Source organism: Hippocampus guttulatus, chromosome 5 (assembly GCF_054856545.1).
Source record: "Hippocampus guttulatus isolate MCC_2025c chromosome 5, RoL_Hgut_1.0, whole genome shotgun sequence".
NCBI lineage: Eukaryota > Metazoa > Chordata > Actinopteri > Syngnathiformes > Syngnathidae > Hippocampus > Hippocampus guttulatus.
In genome coordinates, this window is record NC_141265.1 from 29,274 (window position 1) to 47,316 (window position 18,043).

Here is an 18,043-nt window from a genome sequence, read left to right on the forward strand (position 1 = left end):
TCCCCCTGGCGTTTTACAGTACGTTGTACAAGCAATTCCAAATGCGGACCTTTTCCAGGAAACTTCAACCGGGAGCGACAAATGAACAGATTGATGCAAGCGTGCTTTGCATCTGAATTGGGTGCGTTTTCTCAAAGCCACACCATCCGATAGACTCCCTATTCTAGACGCAGGGTGAGAACGGGTGCTAAGGAACCCTAACCCCAAAGTGATTTTTACTAACATGTTTTAAATGGCTTTGGAGCAAATGGGAGCATTAAACCGCGCTCTATACCTTTCGATGAAATCACCGATTTTCATTCACAGAGCGCAGCGAGTCCCGTTCTGTATCTGCCGCAATAAACGGGAGTTCATTGCATTCTTACTTGAAACGTTTGTCATATTGGAAAGATCTTGACGTCGCTTTCAAAAAGCTGAACAATACTTACTACAAAAAAAACGGTGAACTCATCAAATGAATCTCTACACTTCAATGAGTTCGGAGAACGCGTGCTCTTCCCCCCCTACCAACGTTTACATGAGTGGCACACTGTTCACGCGCTGATCAATACTCAAACATGCTCAAAGGTGTACAAAGTCGGATCGCCGGACTTTAAAACTCCCCACGTCGCTCCTGGTGCCGGTGCGTCACCCAAATCTAGTTCATGGGTGAACTAAGCAGGCATTCACTTGGAACACTTCCGAGGTATCACTTTGGCACGTGGAGTCAAAGTGACTTGCGCTGCCGCATCAAGTCCGGCGGCGGACGCGCGCTCTCGTTCGACTTTGAACAACGCGGTCGGTCGGTTGTCGACGTTAGCTCGCGGCTTGAATAACGCCCGCTGTTTCAAACGGTCTAGCTTTCAAGATGACGGTGCCCAACGCGTCGAATTCATCGGCTTCTCGGTTAAATGCAGAACCGGGGCGAAAAATGAGGCCGGCGATTGGCGATGAAAGATGAAAGCAAACTCGCGCTGGTCGTCTTTCTCGTTTTCCACTTTCAGGCCTTGCGTGTTGCTGTCGTCCTTTGCCCGCTTTCATCAAAACCGTCTTCCTTGAATCCAAAGACGCCCCCCCCCCCCCATGGCCCACAATTAAATGGAAATGCTCGCAGCGTGCCGGTCGCGCTGGGGTGGAGGATTTGCTGCGCGGGAGCACGTCTGTTCACCTCGTTATCGAGGGCCGGGAAACGCCACGTTCAAAGCCAACGCTTCGCATAGTTTTCACAAAGCACCCAACCCCTAGTTAAATGACTTAGCCGGACTTAAACGTTCGCACTTATTCTTATTTTTTGTTGTTACCGGTCCCGAAGCGACGTTGGTTTGGCGAGCTCAACCGTGAGGCTAGCTAGCTTACCGCGGTTAGCTCGCCTTCCTGGTCGGGGCCGCGGCTGTTCACATCATGTGCGGTTCATACAAGCCAGTGGACTTGACTGGCGTTTTCCACCGAGCGATTATACAAACCGTCAACAACGCGGCGAACGGGCCCAAAAGGTGAAATCAAATACATTCTACTCACCGGGGGGGGGGGGGGGGGCGTTCGTTCCACGTATCGGGTTACACGGGCCGCCAGCTGTGCTTCCGGAGGCCATTTGCAGTTTGGAGTGATTTGGCCACCGACAGAATCTCGAGTCTGATTGGCCAACAAAAAAAAAGTTGAAAATTTATTTACATAATTTAACGATTGCATACCTGTCAACTCATACGGTTTAGCCATAGTTCATACGGATTTTGTGGTGAATCTTACGTATACGGCCGTATCGCACAAATCATACGGATTCTGAAAATTTCCGTTTTTTTTTCACCAACTCCAAATTTTCTGGAGTTGGTGAAAAAAGTAACGCAGGAATACAACTCTGAACACAGTAATGCCACTAAGTAGAATGATGATTAGACATTAACCACACATTGTATTATGGAGATCTACAATATATAATATTGAAAATTTCGTTGGCTTTTTTTCTGCCGTTATTTTGACATATGAAATGCTTTGGTATGTTCTAAGGATTTTTTGCTCTTTATAAGGATTTTTTTGGTAGTTTATACAGGTTGGCGCTCCGAAAAGTTGACAGCTATGCGATTGGATAAAACACTCCGACTGGATGGATGTATTTTATGGAATAAGTAGTAGGATTTAGGGTGTACACACAAATGGCAGGTTTTTGTGAGATAAAACCATCAGCCCAAGATGAATGGCGTCTAAGGGTTTGCCAGCATCCGGCCGTAACCCGCGCAACTCATTTGAAAACCAAATCTCTTTTCAAGGAGTAGAAAAGAATTGGAGGCGTGCATAGACTTTCCGCATCCACTGCTTCCGATAGTGTCTAGGGCCTTTGCTGGCCCCGAATAAGCCCCCCAGCTCACACCCAAAAAAAGCCAACAACGTTTCTTTGACAGCATCATCGGCGAGCGCGGATGCGGAAGGAATCAATTCGAGAGGAGAGGCGGCGTTCGGCGCCTTCGGCTAAGCCGAACGCCGGCCGGCCCCTTCGCAACAAATGAGCTTTTCTCTTCCGCCGTCCCCGTTGGATGCCGCCCTCTGTCGGCTGCAAACTACCTCTTTGATTCCCCCCCCATCACATGAACGCACGGTGAGCGTGAAAGTGGCCGCACGGAAAACGCCTTCACGTGGGTTCGCCGATCGCTCGTGACTCGCCGAGGGAGGGGCCGCGCGCGAAGCTTCGGGGTTCACTCCGCCACCGAAGCGTCAAGCGCCAGCATGAGGATCGCCGTGCTGGGAGCCAGCGGCCAGACGGGCCGCTTCATCGTGAGCCAGGCCCTTCGGCAGGGCCACGCCGTCACCGCCGTCGTCCGCAACCCGGACAAGCTCACCGTGCGCCACGACAACCTCAAGGTAACGGCGGCTCGGGGTTCACGCAAATTGGCTTCAAGCCCGCGTGAACCGGAGGAAGGAAACGCGGCGACGCGTCGCCGGTCGATCCTCGTGTCAAAATAGTTGCAAACGTCAGAGGTTCGAGTCACAACGTGCTCGGCATTCCAACTGTCGCGCGAGGACGAAAACGAGAAATGATTCCCCAACTTGACCGCACTTGCGTGAGACTTTCATTTCACTTGCTGCTCTTTTTCATAGTTCGCGCTCGGATTGTGAAGTGCCGTTGAGTGTTCAATAGCATCCAAGTAAAAAGTACAGGGGGGGGGGGGGGGGGGGTCGATTGAGACTTGCGCGAGCCCGCGCTTGGAACTTGAACTCCTCGGATCTCAAATCGGAATGAATGCAGATGTATTCCGATTCGTTCCGGCCACCGCCCTCCCCTCAAAAAGTGCAGCCTCGTCTCGTAGAAAAATGGCGCCGTGCGGATCGACGGCCGGAGGAAATCGGGGGGCTACTTTTCCCGCTTGCTCGAAACGTGGCTTTGCGGATTTCATGTCCTTCCCCCGCCGTGGCGTTTGTGACACGGGGCGCAGGTGGTGGAGGCCGACGTCTTCTCGGCGGACAGCCTGAAGTCTCATTTCCAGGGGGCCGACGCGGTGGTCTCCTGCCTGGGCTTCTCCGGCTCCTTCTTCTCCGGCGTGACGGGCTACAGCCGCTCCATGAGCGCCGTGATCGCGGCCATGCGGGAGGCGCGCGTCGGCAGGATCATCGCCATGACGTCTTGGTACACGGACCGTGAGTGGACCGTTTCGTTGCCGCGCCGCTTCACTCAATATTTGAAAAACGTCCTACCGCCGTAACGAGATTTGGAAAATGAAACTCGGTCGAGTCGCATTTTTGCATGTTCTTAGGCAGAATTTGTGGGGGGGGGGGGGGGGCTTTTTCCTCGTTAACGTCCAACTTTGTGGGAGTAAAAGAAGAATTTTCATTCTAAAACGATCCACCTTGAAACGACAGTCTACTCAACTCAAGTTTCGTTTCTTGGAGCGTCAGGTGCCCGAAAGGCTTCAAAACAAGTGCAGCACACTTGATTTTGCTACTTTTTCACTCTTGGCGGGACGAAAGCGAGGTCCTCTGCTGCGAATAGTGAAAAGCTGCTTCTCGGTGGAGACGTGTCACTTGAGCGCACCATTTGCCGCTTTCCTATTCAAACGGGACTTTGGCAGCATCTTGGCGCATGTCAGAACCCTGCCCCGCTTCCCCCCCCCCCCCCCCCCCCAAAAAAAATTGAAAGCGATGAATTTGTGAATGGTGACTTGTTCATATGCGGGCGACTACCGCGTTATATTTTGGCAAATGCCGGTGATCAGTAAAAATGAAGCGGCCCACAGGGCTGGACTTTGACATAGCTGCCCCCATGCAAAAAATCCCTTCTGCATCTCACGAGTTCGCAGACCGTAGCATTCCTTCCTCTGAGATTGCGGAGCGTTGACTACAATTCCCGTGTGGAAATGTGTCCAATGGATCTTTTCTCTTCCCAGCCAACTCTGGCACTCAATCGCCGTACCTGATCCGCTTCCTGTTGCTGCCCCTGATCCGCAGCGTGCTCGGCAACATGTGGGAGATGGAACAGGATCTACGGCAGGTGGACGACATTAACTGGACTGTGGTGCGCCCGCCCGGTCTCAAGAATATGCCTTCCTCGGGTAAAAAGAAATGAAGAAATAGATTGTGTGTGCGTGTGAGAGAGAGAGAGAGAGAGAGAGAGCGAGCGTTTTGTTCGTTTCTGAAACGTAAGAAGGCAAGTCAACCCCGGGGACATGATTGGTCACAGCGCAGGCTTAATCGCGTCGACTTCATGCGGTGTTTGTTCCCGTAAATGGCTCTCATTTATTATTGGTTTGAAAAGAAGCCTCATTTATATTTTCAGGAATGATCAGTCACCAGATTGAAGGGTTAAGATACAACACGAGGGCAGGCGTGAAAACCATCACCGAGACCAGAAAAACAAAATGGCTGACTGGCTGCGCGTTGCACAGCGAGGGCTCTTTGGACTTTTTTCTGCTTCACCTTGAGAGTTGCGCCGTGGACCGCGTTGCAAAGAGCAGACCCGGATGTGTGGCGATCAAGGGCAGGGGACGCGAGCGGATTTACTGAAACCGAGAAAAGCCAACGGCTGACGTTCACGAGATCTCGCCACTTAACGCTTCGCTGTTTTAACTCTTATGCAACAGTTAAGAATGTTCAAACGTGACTGAAAAAAGGTCAGACTTTGCGAGTTCCACCGGGGACCGACTTGCAAAGACGAGACGCGGGCGGGTAGGAGGCGAGGCCGGGCGAGGAGCCGATCGGCAGGGGCCGACCTCACCAAATGGCCGCCTCCCTCCCTGTCCGCTTTACGGCATCTGTTCTCGAGGCTTTCTCGCGAGTTTGGTCGTTGTCGTTTTTCCTCCCCGACCATTTCACGACACGGTCGCTAGGCAGAATCGGCTGCGACGTCCCCCGGTCTCATTTCAAAGGAAAAGACAAACTAACGTCAAGGTTGTCCTCCCCAGCGTCGGAGTTCCTGACGCACGAGGGCTACTTCGTGCCCGACGAGGGCGGGCGTCCGGCGGGCAGCGCCATGGGACGAGGCGACGTGGCTCGCTTCATGCTGTCGCTCCTCAATAGCAACGCGTGGGTGAAGAAGGGAGTGGCCGTCACCACCAAATGACAAGCGACCGCCAACCTCCGCCGCTAATCGCGCATCTCGCCTCGCTTGTACCAACAAGTGCCCCCGTTAAACGACATTGAACGCAAACGTCTGGTTTCTTGGATGGCGCCCGGCGACGTGCGATCGTGGTTTCATTCACACGGCGGCGGTAAAAAGCCACTCGCGAGCCTAGAAAACCGGACGACGGCGCTCACGCAATAGCCAGTCTGGCACCCTTATGTTGCATTTGTGGTTCAATTCTACTCGGTGGGAAAATCCCCCCCCCCCCCCCCGATATAGCTGGACTACTCACAAAACGTTTGGGGTTTCCGTGTAAAAATTCAGCAAGAATCGAAAACGCACGCCAAGCTTTCCCTCCGCTTTTAAATGCCCATGTTCAGTGTTTCCGCCCTTTTTCTTTTGCACGACTTGTTTTCTAACAAGGAGCCGAACGGCAAAATTCCCAACGGGTAAGTTGTTATCCACTACTGTCCTGTGTGGAGTTTGCCTGCGTGGCTTTTCTCCGGGTAGTCCGCCTTCCTCCGCCCTAAATTGTACCTCGGGTCATTGTGAGCGCGAATGGTTGTTTGTTTGTGTGTGTGTGTGCCGTGCGATGAGCTGGCGACCGGTTCGGAGTGTCCCCTGCTTAAGGCCCGAAGACGGCCGGGATAGGCTCCGGCATGCCCGCGACCATCCTGTGGAGAAGCGGTTTGGAAAATGGATGAAGAAAAAAAAACAAAAACAGAAGAAAGGTCCAGTTGATTCATTTCAACCTTTGCGGACGACCATCCAGATCAGGGGTGCCCAAACCTTTTGGAGCGAAGATCTACCTTTCGATCGACCCGTTAGCGCACACGTGCGCATACCCACGCACTTGCGCACGCACGCCACGACGAGGAACAGCCCCTAAGATGAATGAAACTGAAAACTAAAGTGGGCAGAAGAGTTGACGACAATCACCGCCTACCCTCGCGGGCGACCTGCCGCGGAGGCATCCGCCGCACTTTTGCAGCCGGTTAACTGTCGTCGCTCACGCGTACCGTTTTAAAATGCTTCCGTCGGCCCTCCAGATTGCCATTATTTGCCAGTGCCATCGGCGAAACGGACTTTGATCGATGACAATAATAATCAAAACGATATCGCGACAGCTCCGATCTCAAGCCGCAATCGCAGACTGCTGAGCGCTAACGACTTTCGGTGACGCGGGTCACCCGCCACCGGAAGTTAAAGGTGACCTGCTTTATTCTATTTTATTTTTTCAATACTTTTTGTGAAAGCGAGACCGATAGGATGATTGGGGTGCGGTGTGCATCGACATAAAAATATCTTACACGCACAGAGACACGCTTTTTTTTTTTTTTTTTTTTTTTTTTACTCTACACCCCTCTCGATCGTCTCGGGACCAGTCCGCGATCGACGTCGCGGGCACCCCTGATCTCGTTCGAAATGACTACGGCAGACAAAGAACAAAACAATTTGCGGTCAGTCAGCATTTTATCTTTTAATTGTTATCACGATGGCAAATACAGAGCGTACACGGGTTGATATTTTTGCAAAGGGGCTCTCATTTCTAAAGCTCTTTTCTAGCCTCGAGTTACTCGCGAGGACGGAGGTCTGCCGGTACGCTTCAATTCTAGTACGCGCATATCCGCGCATCCGTCGAGCGTGACGGCGCGGCGTCCCGACGGAGGGTTCATTGACGGCGCGCGCCGTTAAAACAGCGGAGCGGGCGAGATGCCGCGATGGCGCCGGTCCGCAATCTGAAGAAAACCTGAAAGACGACAATGCGCCCGGCGATGCCATCTGATCTGTTAAAAGTCCGGAGCAACGGAGAAGAACGCCGCACCCGCAACCCGAGACGCGACTCCTCAATGACCTCGGACCTCGTTTCCAAATAATCACGCCACCCCACCGCGAGAGGCTTCCTCGCTTCGGGGCGCGTTCGGGAAGAATGACATTGTCGATTATTCACGAGGAAGATGAAACCGGCAAGGCATTCAAACATACAGAGAAGGGATGCGCAATAGAGCCAAGAGAAAAAAACGGCGATGGCCGCGTGGGCCAATGCAACCCGCATATGGCAAAGACGTGCCATCGTTTTCTTCTGAAAGCGGATGCTTCGAGTGGACTTTGACCTCTCAGATCCGACCCCAAATCCAATCGTTGAACAGTAGCTATCGGGGGCATTACAATTCATCATACACCGAGCTTGATTAGTTTGGTGGATTGAGGAAAAATAAAAATGATTAAAATCATAAAATCATTCGATCATAAAAATGTCATTTTTCCTTAAGGTACATGTCAACTATCGCTATATTCAACACCTACATCGCACATGGCATCTTCCCCCCCCCCCCCCCATACCGTGCACGGCGAATACATACAGTACATCTCATAAAATGTGAGTACATTTGTGTAAATATTTGATTCTATCTTTTCATGGGACAACATTGACACCCCCCCCCCCCCCCACCGACAAAAAAAGACACTCTGCTCTTATATCGACGTCATCACATTGATTTTTGGAATATTGAGTGTGTCGGTCACGTACTGTAAGTGGCCTGCGGTATGATGGCAAGCTTTGGCCACGATCGGGAGTCTTTCTGGCCAAAGTAAAACTGCGTTAAAAGCAGATAGCGTACTTGGAATCGATCTCCGTGGCTTATTTTGGTTGCGTCTGCTCGGCGTACAGCTCGTCGATTTTCTCCCGGTACATTTGGACGACAATCGGCCTCCGCAGTTTCATGGTGGGTCCTGTAAGTACAACCGCATTCCGTTTCTAGCATGCGTACGTGCCAACGACGGCTAAAAATTTGCTTTGGAATTGTGAAAAAACATCCCTGGCACGCGGCCCGCTTCGTCGCGGGTGAGCTGCTTTCCACTTGGGACAAGGTCAATCAAAAACACATCTTGTTCTTGTAATATGATGACTACTCATGTCATATTTATTTGAATGTTATCGTTATATCTTATATTGTACCATCTATCTATATATGCGGTATATATAGATATAGATATAGAGAGAGAGAATATTGTTTTTTGGAACTTATTTTCATCACATTTTAATTTTACTTCCGTAAATAAAATCCAATATTTACAAAACACGGACATGATTCTTTTAGAGTTGGGATATTTTTTCTATGCTTGTCACAATTTGAAACATTTTCGTCATCAAACGACTTGCTCAATGTCCTTCAAATCATGAAAATGTTGCGAAAGGATTCAAAACAGTTTCTAAAAATTTTCAGAGAGATAGAGATACAGTTATACTAAAATAAATAATAAAAAAGATGATAAAAAACATCCAAAAAATCTCAGAATAATGAAAAATTATGAAATAAATAAATACCAAACGTCATGAAAACGTTCTCAAATTAGGAAAGAAAATGATCTCCGATCAAGTAAAAAAATGCCATTATTTTGTAAAATAATGGCCAAATTACTACAGGCAATTATGCAAAAGATAACATTTAAAAAAAAATAAAAATCTCACTTAATTTTGAAAAAAAAAAAAAAAAACGAAAACCCCCATCAATCAATCTGTATTTTTAAAACGACGGCCCAAAAAAATGCGCGCGTGTGTGTGTGCACGTGCGTGACAGCGTACGTAGTGCCTGCAGCAAAAGGCGCGGTGTTTTCCAGCCAGCAACTCACCGAGCTCGCCCCCGGCGACGGAGAAGTCTCTTGGCAAGACGACGAACTTCTGCACCTTCTGCGCGTTGGAGACGGCCTTGGCGTTGTATCGCCGGACGCCCTCCCAGATGGCCTCGTACACGGCGGGCTCCTCGCCGGCGACGACCTCCGACACGGTGGCGGCGCGCAGGCCGCGGTCCCGGCAGAAGCCGACCACGTCGGGGCTCAGCCGGTCCGTGGGTCCGCCGTCTTGGTCGGCGACGCACTGGCCGAAGGTTGCCGGTCAACGCTTTGCGAAACAAGGACGGGCGGGACGGGCGGTCCGGCTTACTTTGAGCGTGACCAACATGGAGAGGAACTTCTTGCGGTCTCCGATCAGCATGGCGTTGCTGACGATGGGCACCTCCGCCTTCACCGCGTCCTCGATGGGCACCGGGGCCACGTTCTCGCCGCCGGCGGTAATGATGAGCTCTGCGCGTTGACGACCGCATTTTGGAATGTCAAAAAAAATGCTTCTTGTGATACGGCGAAGCCCCGACGTTTGGCAATTTCTCAGCAAATACTGTCTAGCCCCTTTTTCTTTTGAACAGTATACGGTGATCCCTCTCTGCGCGGCGGCTGCAGTACATCGCGTTTTGGGTTGGGTCCGATATTCAGAAAAAAAATGCCGAATGACTGGGAGGTTTTGTCCACGCCCCTTTTGCATCCGCAAGCGGCTTCTGAAGAGAACACTCGCCGAATGGGCTAAGTGATGGAAATGCCGTTTTTGTTTCTTTGTCCTAAAATGTTTGTTTGGGGGGGGGGGGGGGGGGGGGGGAGGGTGTCCGAGCGATGCACAACACGTGACCGACCTTTAATCCTTCCGGTGATGAAGAGGAAGTTTCGCTGGAACTTGCCGACGTCTCCGGAGTGGAGCCAGCCGTCCTGGTCCAAGGCCTCTTTGGTCTTGTCCTCCATGTTGAGGTAGCCCATGAAGACGTTGCGGCCCCAGAAGCAGATCTCCCCGTTGCCCTCCTCGTCCTGTTTGTCCAGCTTCACCTTGCAGCCCGCCATCACCTTCCCGCAGCTAGAAACACACGCGGCCGCGAGGCGTCAGCCCCACCGCTCGGGCTGCGCTACGAGCGACTGTTTGTGGTGCAGAAAAATCGGAGCCCCAAACCTCCGCTATTAGTTAGCGTTGGACACGGGAAGAAATGGCTTCCCATTGACCGAGCGCTGCACTGAATTCAGGGATGGCAATGGCTAGCGATGAAAAAAAGCGGAAAGGGGCGCGGCCCGGACGGGGCGACCAATCGCAACAAGTAAGACATCGCGCGCGGCCAATCGCAGGGCCGTTTACGATCGGAAGACGGAGAGCGCGCTGACCCGCCGATGTGGAAGTCATCGTTAGTGGAGACGGTGTGCGGGCCGCAGCTTTCGCTCATGCCGTAAAGCTCCATGAGGGGCATGTTGAGGCTCATGAAGTACTCCAGGGTCTCCTTGGAGATGGGCGCCGAGCCCGTGAACAAGATGCGGCAGCGGTCCAGGCCCAGCGCCGCCCGCACCTTCTTGAACACCAGCTGGTTGGCCAGCGTGAAGCCCCACGGCACGCGCTTCTCCCTGAAACGTGAGAAGGGCAAAAGAAAAAAACAATCCCACTCGATGCCAGCCAAACGACTTTCAAGCATGGGGCCGTGCGTTTCGAAGCAAAAGATGTTACGGGATGAGACGCCGGCGCTCGGCACCGCCCCGTGAGGAGGCGGGAGCTGGCGAGCGAGACGGGCTAAACGCGGGCTTTATTTCTCGATGCCGAGTTGAGCCGGCCATTCGGGAAGCGCGTTTCACGGAATGAAGAGACGCCAGGCGACATGGCAGGGGCCCTTTTGAATCGCAGTCGCTTTGTGGCGTTTGGGCTTTTCCCAAAGAATGAAAGGAAAACGGCGAAACGGAGAAAAACGCCGGCGAGGCTCTCTCACTTGTGCATGGCGCTGTAGTTGTACGTGAGCCCGATGGCCTTTGACCAGTCGGCCACGCTCTTCTTGAAGGGGCTGGCCTTGGCTCCCGCCGCTTGCATTTTCTCCTGCATCTTCTCCCAAACGCGAGGGACGCCCAGGAAGGAGGTGGGCCTCACCTCCTTCAACGTGGCCCCCAAGGACCCCTTTTGTTGAAAGCAAAAGCCCCCAAAGAAAATCGAATGCCATAAAAAGAGGAGGGGACCGGTCGCGCGAGGCCGCGCGCTCACCTTGAGGGCGTCGGGTTCGGCAAAGTAGGTGGTGGCGGCGAACCTCATGGCGATGTACAAGTCGTTGAGCTGAGCCGCCACGTGGCTGAGCGGCAAGTAGCTGACCACCGACTCCTCGCCGTAGCGCAGGTCCGCCGCCTCTCCGGCTCTCTGCGCCGTCCAGGTCACCTGGAGTGGGAGTGTCGGGGTTCCCCGAGGCTCGATTTTAGGGCCCTTTCCGTTTCCTTACCGACAGCGCTCATTCGAGTGGGTTCCTCATTGAATTGAATTGAATACAACTCGATAAACGTTCCAAATGTCTTCCGGTAAAATGTTCACATTTTTCATTGTCCATTGCCACCTTTTATTCCTGAACTCTTTCCACCGTGTCCTCATTTCAATTCATTTCTTTTTCACGGACGTGATCTTTTTGCCCCCGGCAAAATCTTTGCGTTTGCCTTGTAAAACGGCTCGATGTCGTAGTTCGTGTCGCCGTCTTCTGAATTGGAGGTCTTATTAATCCATTGCAAAAAAACGGAAGTGGAAGACATGCCCCCCCCCCCCCCCCCCCAGCCCGCCGCACGCGAAAATCGTCTGCCATGGTGGTTGTGCGACTCACGTTGTCGTGGCTCAGCATGACGGCTTTGGGGGTTCCGGTGGCTCCCGACGTGAAGATGAGGCTGCAGCACTGGTTGGCGCGGAGGCGGCCGATGGAGCGGTTCAGCTCTTGCTCCGGCACATCCTCGCCCAGCCTCATGAATTCCGCCCACTAACAACAAAGACGACACTACGTGATGCGAGAAACAAGTTTGACCCCCCCGCCACCACCCCCCCAATAAACAAGATTCATTTTCTAACATTTATACTGGCAATTTTTTCATCCGGTCAACATATTTCCCTTCATATAATTGCGCATTTATTTTCAGTCCTTTTCCAACAACAAGTGTGCGTGGAGGCTCCCTCAAGCGCAGGCGCAGGCGCAAGCGCAAGCGTACCGTGTAAAGGGAGGCGAGCCTCTGCTTGAGTTCTCCTTTGTACTGGACGATGGCTTTCAGATGCCGCAGCCCGTCTTTCACCTGATGGAAAAATCTTTTGCTTGATTTGGATTTCTTTCTTTTAAGAGACCGGCCTTGCACGCCGCAGATGATGCGCGCGCGCGCACACACACACACACACACACACACACAGTGTGAGAGCGGAGTCAGGCGCTGACCTGCAGGATTTTGTCCATCTGCTGCTGGTCCTCCACCACGATGATGTTGGCCCGCGCGCTGCCGGCCACTTCCAAACAGGCCTCAGGTAAGTTGGTGGCGTAGATGCCCGTCGCCAGGCCGCTGGAACGGACACGGGACGTGAACTGCGTGCGCTTCATTCGCATTGCACAGAGGAAAAGAAACCGAGTCTCTTGTTCCCAGGGTGCTCCCGTCGAGTTTGGTGGCTCCTCGCCCCGATGAGCCAGCATCTCCGTCGCTCGACCGGCCTCTCCAGTTTTTAGACGCAAGGCGCCAATTAATTAGCGCGGCGCTTTTCCCCATTCGGTGGCAATTTGCCCCGGTAAAAGCGGCTGGGTTGACATCATCGTTTTTCTTCGATCGTTTTTCAATTTGTGACCTTCAGATTTGGTTTCCCTCCCTTCTCATGAAATTACAATTCATTCGCATCCAAATTTGGACGATTGACGCCATCGTCCGTCGTGTTGCGTTAGCGTTTGAGCTCGTTGCAAACTCTCTCGTCGGCGCTTTGACTTGACCGAAAAACACATCAAAGCAACCTTTAGCAAATTTATAGTAAGGGGATCATTTATAGTCTACAGCAGCAAGATTGGGGGTAGAAAGAAGAAAAACAACAAACAGCCTTCAATTCAGTGCAATATAAATACAAATATGGAGACGGTCGCAGTGCTATTTACAATTGTTTTTCCGCATCATTTAATTCATTTTTTAAATTCGGCAGCCTGACGGCAGTCGGCAGGAACGGATACCAAACGAGCCCCATTTTCCGAAGCCTGTTTAGATTTGCCGCCCTCCCCCGCCAAAATCAATCATTTGTTTGTTGAAATGGCTCGAAGCACGCAAACAATGCAGAAAATGAAAATCGCGTCATCTGAGGCCGTCATCGTCGTAGGGATCGTCATCCGTCTCGTCTCGTCTGTCGCGCGCGTGCTTTGAGGCATGTCAGTGATAAAAGTGGCGCGGGCTGGAGGAAGAAAAACAAAAACAAAAACCTACTTGCTCAACTCAACTCGGGTGTATTTGTCGAGCCCTTGACAACAACCACCGCTGTATACAAAGATGGCCAGCGACGGGGGGGGGGGGGCTTGCCCAATGTTCAGTGGGAGCTCATTCCAAAGAGAGGGAGCGGCAACGGCAATTTTCTTGGTACCTCCAATAACGTCTGGTCCCATGCAGACCCGAGGCACGCGCCGGGAGGGAGGGGCTCAGAGGGGGGAGGTGGCGCCAGCCCATTTCAAGATTTCAAAACAAAGCGGAAGATCTTGAAAAGAAGTCAAAAATGTGTCGGGAGCCCGAGAAGGGACGCGCCCAAATGTCGTCGTGCGCTACACGATGACGACAAAGGCGATTCCGATTCCCTCTTCTGAGTAGCGGTCAAGAGGCGAGCCGCGGCATCGCGGCTCAACTGGAGACGCTTGATGGAGGATCGGCCGACTCCAAAGTCAAGCGCGGGGGCGGGATGCGACCGAGGCACGAACCGCCGTTTCAAAGTGCTCGCCGGAGAAAGGAGGGCCGCCACTGAGATGAGAGAAGCCGCATTTCACGACGGCGCCGATATGCCGCCCCGAGTTCAAATCACCGGGGCGGTTGAAGACGCGAGTTCGGGACCATCGGCTTACGATAAGGAGCCGGGGGGGGGGGGGGGGGGTCCGCACGAGGGCCACTGGCACCAAACACTCTCGCTAGCGTCTCGGCTTCATTGAAATTGAACGGCATCGGGTGCGTCTCGATTTCCTCCGGGCGGGATCAAAGCGGCCTCCGTGAGAAAGCGTCTTTTTGGCTGCGCGGGACGCAGATCGGCATGCGGTACTCACCCGGCGAGGATGCAGCCCACGTTGGCGATGAACCACTCGGGGGCGTTGAAGCCCAGGATGCCCACCCCGTGGAAGCGCTCCAGACCGAGCTATACGCACGCACACACACACACACACACACACACACACACACACACACACACACACACACACATTTTTACTGCTGACACTTTGCCACGCGTGACTTTTGACCTCCATCCGACTGGATCTGGAAGCCAGGACGGAGATTTCACATGCCTAAAATGCAGGGCTGCTTTTCCCCGCAGAGTTTCGGGCGCAACCGCAAGTCCACAGTCGAAGCGACCGATCGGAGGCGGCTGTCGGCCGAGAGAGCGCGAGAGACGCGCGGCGCCAAAAGGCCTCAGCTACGCGCTCGGGGTCAATGGCGGAAGGCGCTCTTGTTGCAAACCCAAATGCTGTCTCGCCGTTCATCTTTCACTTTCCCGTCTGAAAGTTTTGGGGCTTTTGTTAAGATTCCGACGCTCTTGTTCTCAAAGAATCAACTTTTGAAATGACTTCCTGTTCCTACAAAGACGACTTTTCATCCTGAATATGAAATACGAAAGGAAAATAAAAACAAGGACACTGTGCATTTGTTGACACGGTGCCACTCGATCTTTCGTTTTGTCCGACTCGGACAATTGATCCTCCCGAGACGATTCTCGGTTGTACGTTTTCAAAGAGCCAAAACATCAAATCCCAAATCAGAACCAAACATGGAGAAGACGCCCTTTTGGGTTGGTTTTCTTCCCCATCAAAGACAATTCGGGCCGAGGAGGAAGAAAAAGGTCGCCGTCAACGAGCGAGTCGAGGGCACGTCGGAGCGAACGCCAGAGACGGTCGAGTCGGCGAAGGCGCGACGCGTTTGCAGACTCGACCGACGTTTTCATCGGCGTCGTCGACTCGACGCGCTTTCGCCTCCGACAATTTGCCGATTTGGCCGCGCCCACGTCTCGCATCAAAGGACGAAAGCGCCGACCTTGATGAAGCTCTTGGCGGCCGTCCGGCACTCTCGGTAGTACCGCTTCCACGTCAGCGTCCGCCAGCGGCCGTCCTCCTTGCGCGCCACGGCCGGGCGCTCCCCGAAGGCCTCCACCGTCTCCAGGAACATTTGGTGCACCGTTCGAGGGGCGTCGGCGGCCGGGCCCGACTCCTCCATCCTCAGGCGCACCGCCCCCTCGCCGCCGACGCTCCACAGCCGCTCGGCCGGGGCCAGGGAGGCCTCCGGGGGCCTCAGCGGGACGCCGGCGGGGGGGGGCTCTGAGGGGCAACAGGGGCAGCTGCGATGACCCGCCATGGTGACCGGTCGCGCTCGGGACCGCCGCGTGCGAGCGAGTGGAGAGAGCGAGTGGAGCGAGTGAGGCGGGCGAGGCGTCACCCGACACGATACTGCCAGCCTGCTGACTGCGCGCGCGCGCGTGCGCGTGTACCTGCCCGTCTGGTTTTGAGCGCTTCCAAGACATTTTGTTTGCGCAACACAAACACGGCACAAACTGGCCTTGCTTTTGCGGGGGGGGGGGGGGGGGGGGTGTCCCCTCTGTCAGACGCACGCCACTTAGCAAGGATGCTGCAGGCCTCTTGCTTCTGAAATGATCCTACTATAGCGGCCAACAAGTATTTACTCGAGTCATCTGTAAATACCCCCCCCCCCCAAAAAAAGAACTGGAGCGCTAGTCATGACAAAATGGCGCACGTATCCTGCTTGAGACAGGACTGACCTCATGAAGTAGCCTTCACACTGACACCCGGGGACAATTTGGAGCCTTCAATCAGCCCGCCGCGCATGTTTTTGGAACGCGGGAGCAAAGCGGAGTGGCCGGAGAAAAGCCACGCAGGCCCGGGGAGAACGTGCAAACGCCACGCGGGGAGGCCGGAATCGAACCCGATGCCTCCGCACCGTGAGGTCGATGCGCTAACCCGACCGCCGGCCCGCCCCGTTCAATAAAGTAGGACAATTGCTATCAGACAAATGTGATTGCAAAAAAACGGTACCTCCTCGCGGCCGTTGCGGCGCGGCCGAGGCTTCGCTCCGGCGCGCGTCCTTCCCGCCGCGATCGCCGAGGACGGGGGAGGAATCTGCCATCCTGCGACGACAAATGCACAACGGAGGGAAAAATCACCGCTGGACTTTGCAGCTACTCGCGTACGTTACGGGACTATTTTTTACCGGCTGCCTTTGATGACGGATCGGGGCCTTCCATCCCTTACTTTGTTTTGTTTTTTATTTCCTCGGATCTTCACGGATGACGTGAAGAGAGAGAAGCGGAGAATAAATCGCGTTGCGTGTCGTCTACGTGCTCTGGCGCTCATCTCCGAGTCAGCGACCGGCTTCATTTGCAAACCTCGGAATAAAATCCGGCCGTGGCGGTACCGGAGCGGGCAAAGGGGCAAAGGGACGGAAAAGCCCCGACTTCCCTCTCCCCGGGGGATCCCGAAGGCAAACTAAGTTAGTTTGGGGAAATTCAACACACCGAGCTCGAGCGCTTCCATCAAATACTCAACCGAAAACTTGAACTCGGAGCGCCGCTAAACAATTCAAAACCTCGTTTTGGAAGAACACGCGCCAACCCGCGGCGGGTCGCAAAGTCATCAGACATTTCGTTTGGGCTTCCGAGTCCGCGCGCGTACCTGTCGCCGCCGCGTCCGCGCGCGCCCGCGAGCCCGCTACCCCAGGCGCCGTCGGCCATCTCGCGCCGTCCCGAGGCCGAGATGAAAAGCCGCGAGAAGGCTCGGCCTTCCTTTTGTAGCGGTCGCATTGCGACACCGAGCGCGTCCGTGTGGAAATCTTGGCATTTTGACGCCCGGACGCCATTGCGACACGCTTATTTGTGTATTTTTTGTCCTTCACTTTTACCCTTCACCTAAAAAAAGGATGCCGAGCTAGCGCCTCACGTTTCACACTAAACAAAGAGCCCAAAGGTGTCAAGTTGTGGTTAAGTGTCCCGCAAAGACAGAAACACGATGCCAACGGCTTCGAGTTCAGCTCGGAACGATAAAGACATACTCAAAGATGATTTTTAAGGCTACAAAAAGTGACATTTTCTTATCATTTATCATACGTTTGCTTTTGTTTATATTGATGTTTTTTTTATACGGTTCACTTTTGCCGCCCTTAGTTTTCGATGCACCGCATGTTTGCGCTGCGGTTGAGAGGAAAGAAATCTCATCTGTGCTGTACGTTGCACGCAGAACGTAATTGACGATAAAGCCGACTTGACTAAAAATAAAAAAGTTGGAAAAAGATGAATATTTTATTCCTTTAAAAAAACATTTTTATTGAAAAATATATTTTTTCTTTGCTGAAGAAATAAGACTCTCGAAAAAAATGACAACTGAGAAAAAGAGGGCTTTTTTTTCTTAATATGTTGACATTCTTGGCGAGAGTTCTTTTCTTTATACCCGCCCCCTTTTTTCTAACATGAGTGCGTTCTAAAAAAAAAATAACCGGACCTTTTCATGAGACAATGTGCAGTCATGAAACTCCTGCTCCACCTAGCGGACAAAAAGTGGAATGACACGTCATCAACTCAGTCTGACCTGTTATGTGTGTGTGTGTGTGTGTGTGTGGTCGTCAATTCCACTGAACTTTGCTCCATTTTCCTTCGGCCGAAAACATCTTAAGCAAGAGCGGCAAAGTCTGGCCAATGCTACTTGGAAGTCT

At 53.0% G+C, this 18,043-nt stretch overlaps 2 protein-coding genes across 7 annotated transcripts; one reads left to right on the forward strand and one right to left on the reverse strand.

Moving 5' to 3' along the window:
* Nucleotides 1-2,528: 2,528 nt before the first annotated feature.
* On the forward strand, nt 2,529-5,611 carry LOC147204438 (flavin reductase (NADPH)-like). Of its 2 annotated transcripts, none has more exons than XM_086112426.1 (4): nt 2,529-2,832; nt 3,456-3,606; nt 4,353-4,517; nt 5,367-5,611. In XM_086112426.1, the coding sequence occupies exons 1-4, from the start codon at nt 2,698-2,700 to the stop codon at nt 5,522-5,524; spliced, it is 609 nt and encodes a 202-aa protein (XP_085968552.1). In that variant the 5' UTR covers nt 2,529-2,697; the 3' UTR covers nt 5,525-5,611. The 2 variants fall into 2 exon arrangements, with proteins under 2 accessions (XP_085968552.1, XP_085968551.1); XM_086112425.1 differs by having other exon boundaries at nt 2,532-2,832; nt 3,405-3,606.
* Nucleotides 5,612-6,978: 1,367 nt separating this feature from the next.
* LOC147204439 (long-chain-fatty-acid--CoA ligase ACSBG2-like) lies at nt 6,979-17,209 on the reverse strand. Of its 5 annotated transcripts, XM_086112417.1 has the most exons (16): nt 17,011-17,092; nt 16,725-16,824; nt 16,550-16,617; nt 16,375-16,466; nt 15,362-15,642; nt 14,383-14,471; nt 12,550-12,670; nt 12,332-12,412; nt 11,956-12,105; nt 11,358-11,525; nt 11,092-11,273; nt 10,502-10,735; nt 9,988-10,202; nt 9,468-9,607; nt 9,158-9,401; nt 6,979-8,257 (listed from the first exon to the last, which is right to left on the reverse strand). In XM_086112417.1, the coding sequence occupies exons 1-16, from the start codon at nt 17,067-17,069 to the stop codon at nt 8,166-8,168; spliced, it is 2,316 nt and encodes a 771-aa protein (XP_085968543.1). In that variant the 5' UTR covers nt 17,070-17,092; the 3' UTR covers nt 6,979-8,165. The 5 variants fall into 5 exon arrangements, with proteins under 5 accessions (XP_085968543.1, XP_085968544.1, XP_085968547.1 ...); XM_086112418.1 differs by lacking the exon at nt 16,725-16,824 and having other exon boundaries at nt 17,011-17,089; XM_086112421.1 differs by lacking the exons at nt 15,362-15,642; nt 16,725-16,824 and having other exon boundaries at nt 17,011-17,098.
* Nucleotides 17,210-18,043: the final 834 nt, after the last annotated feature.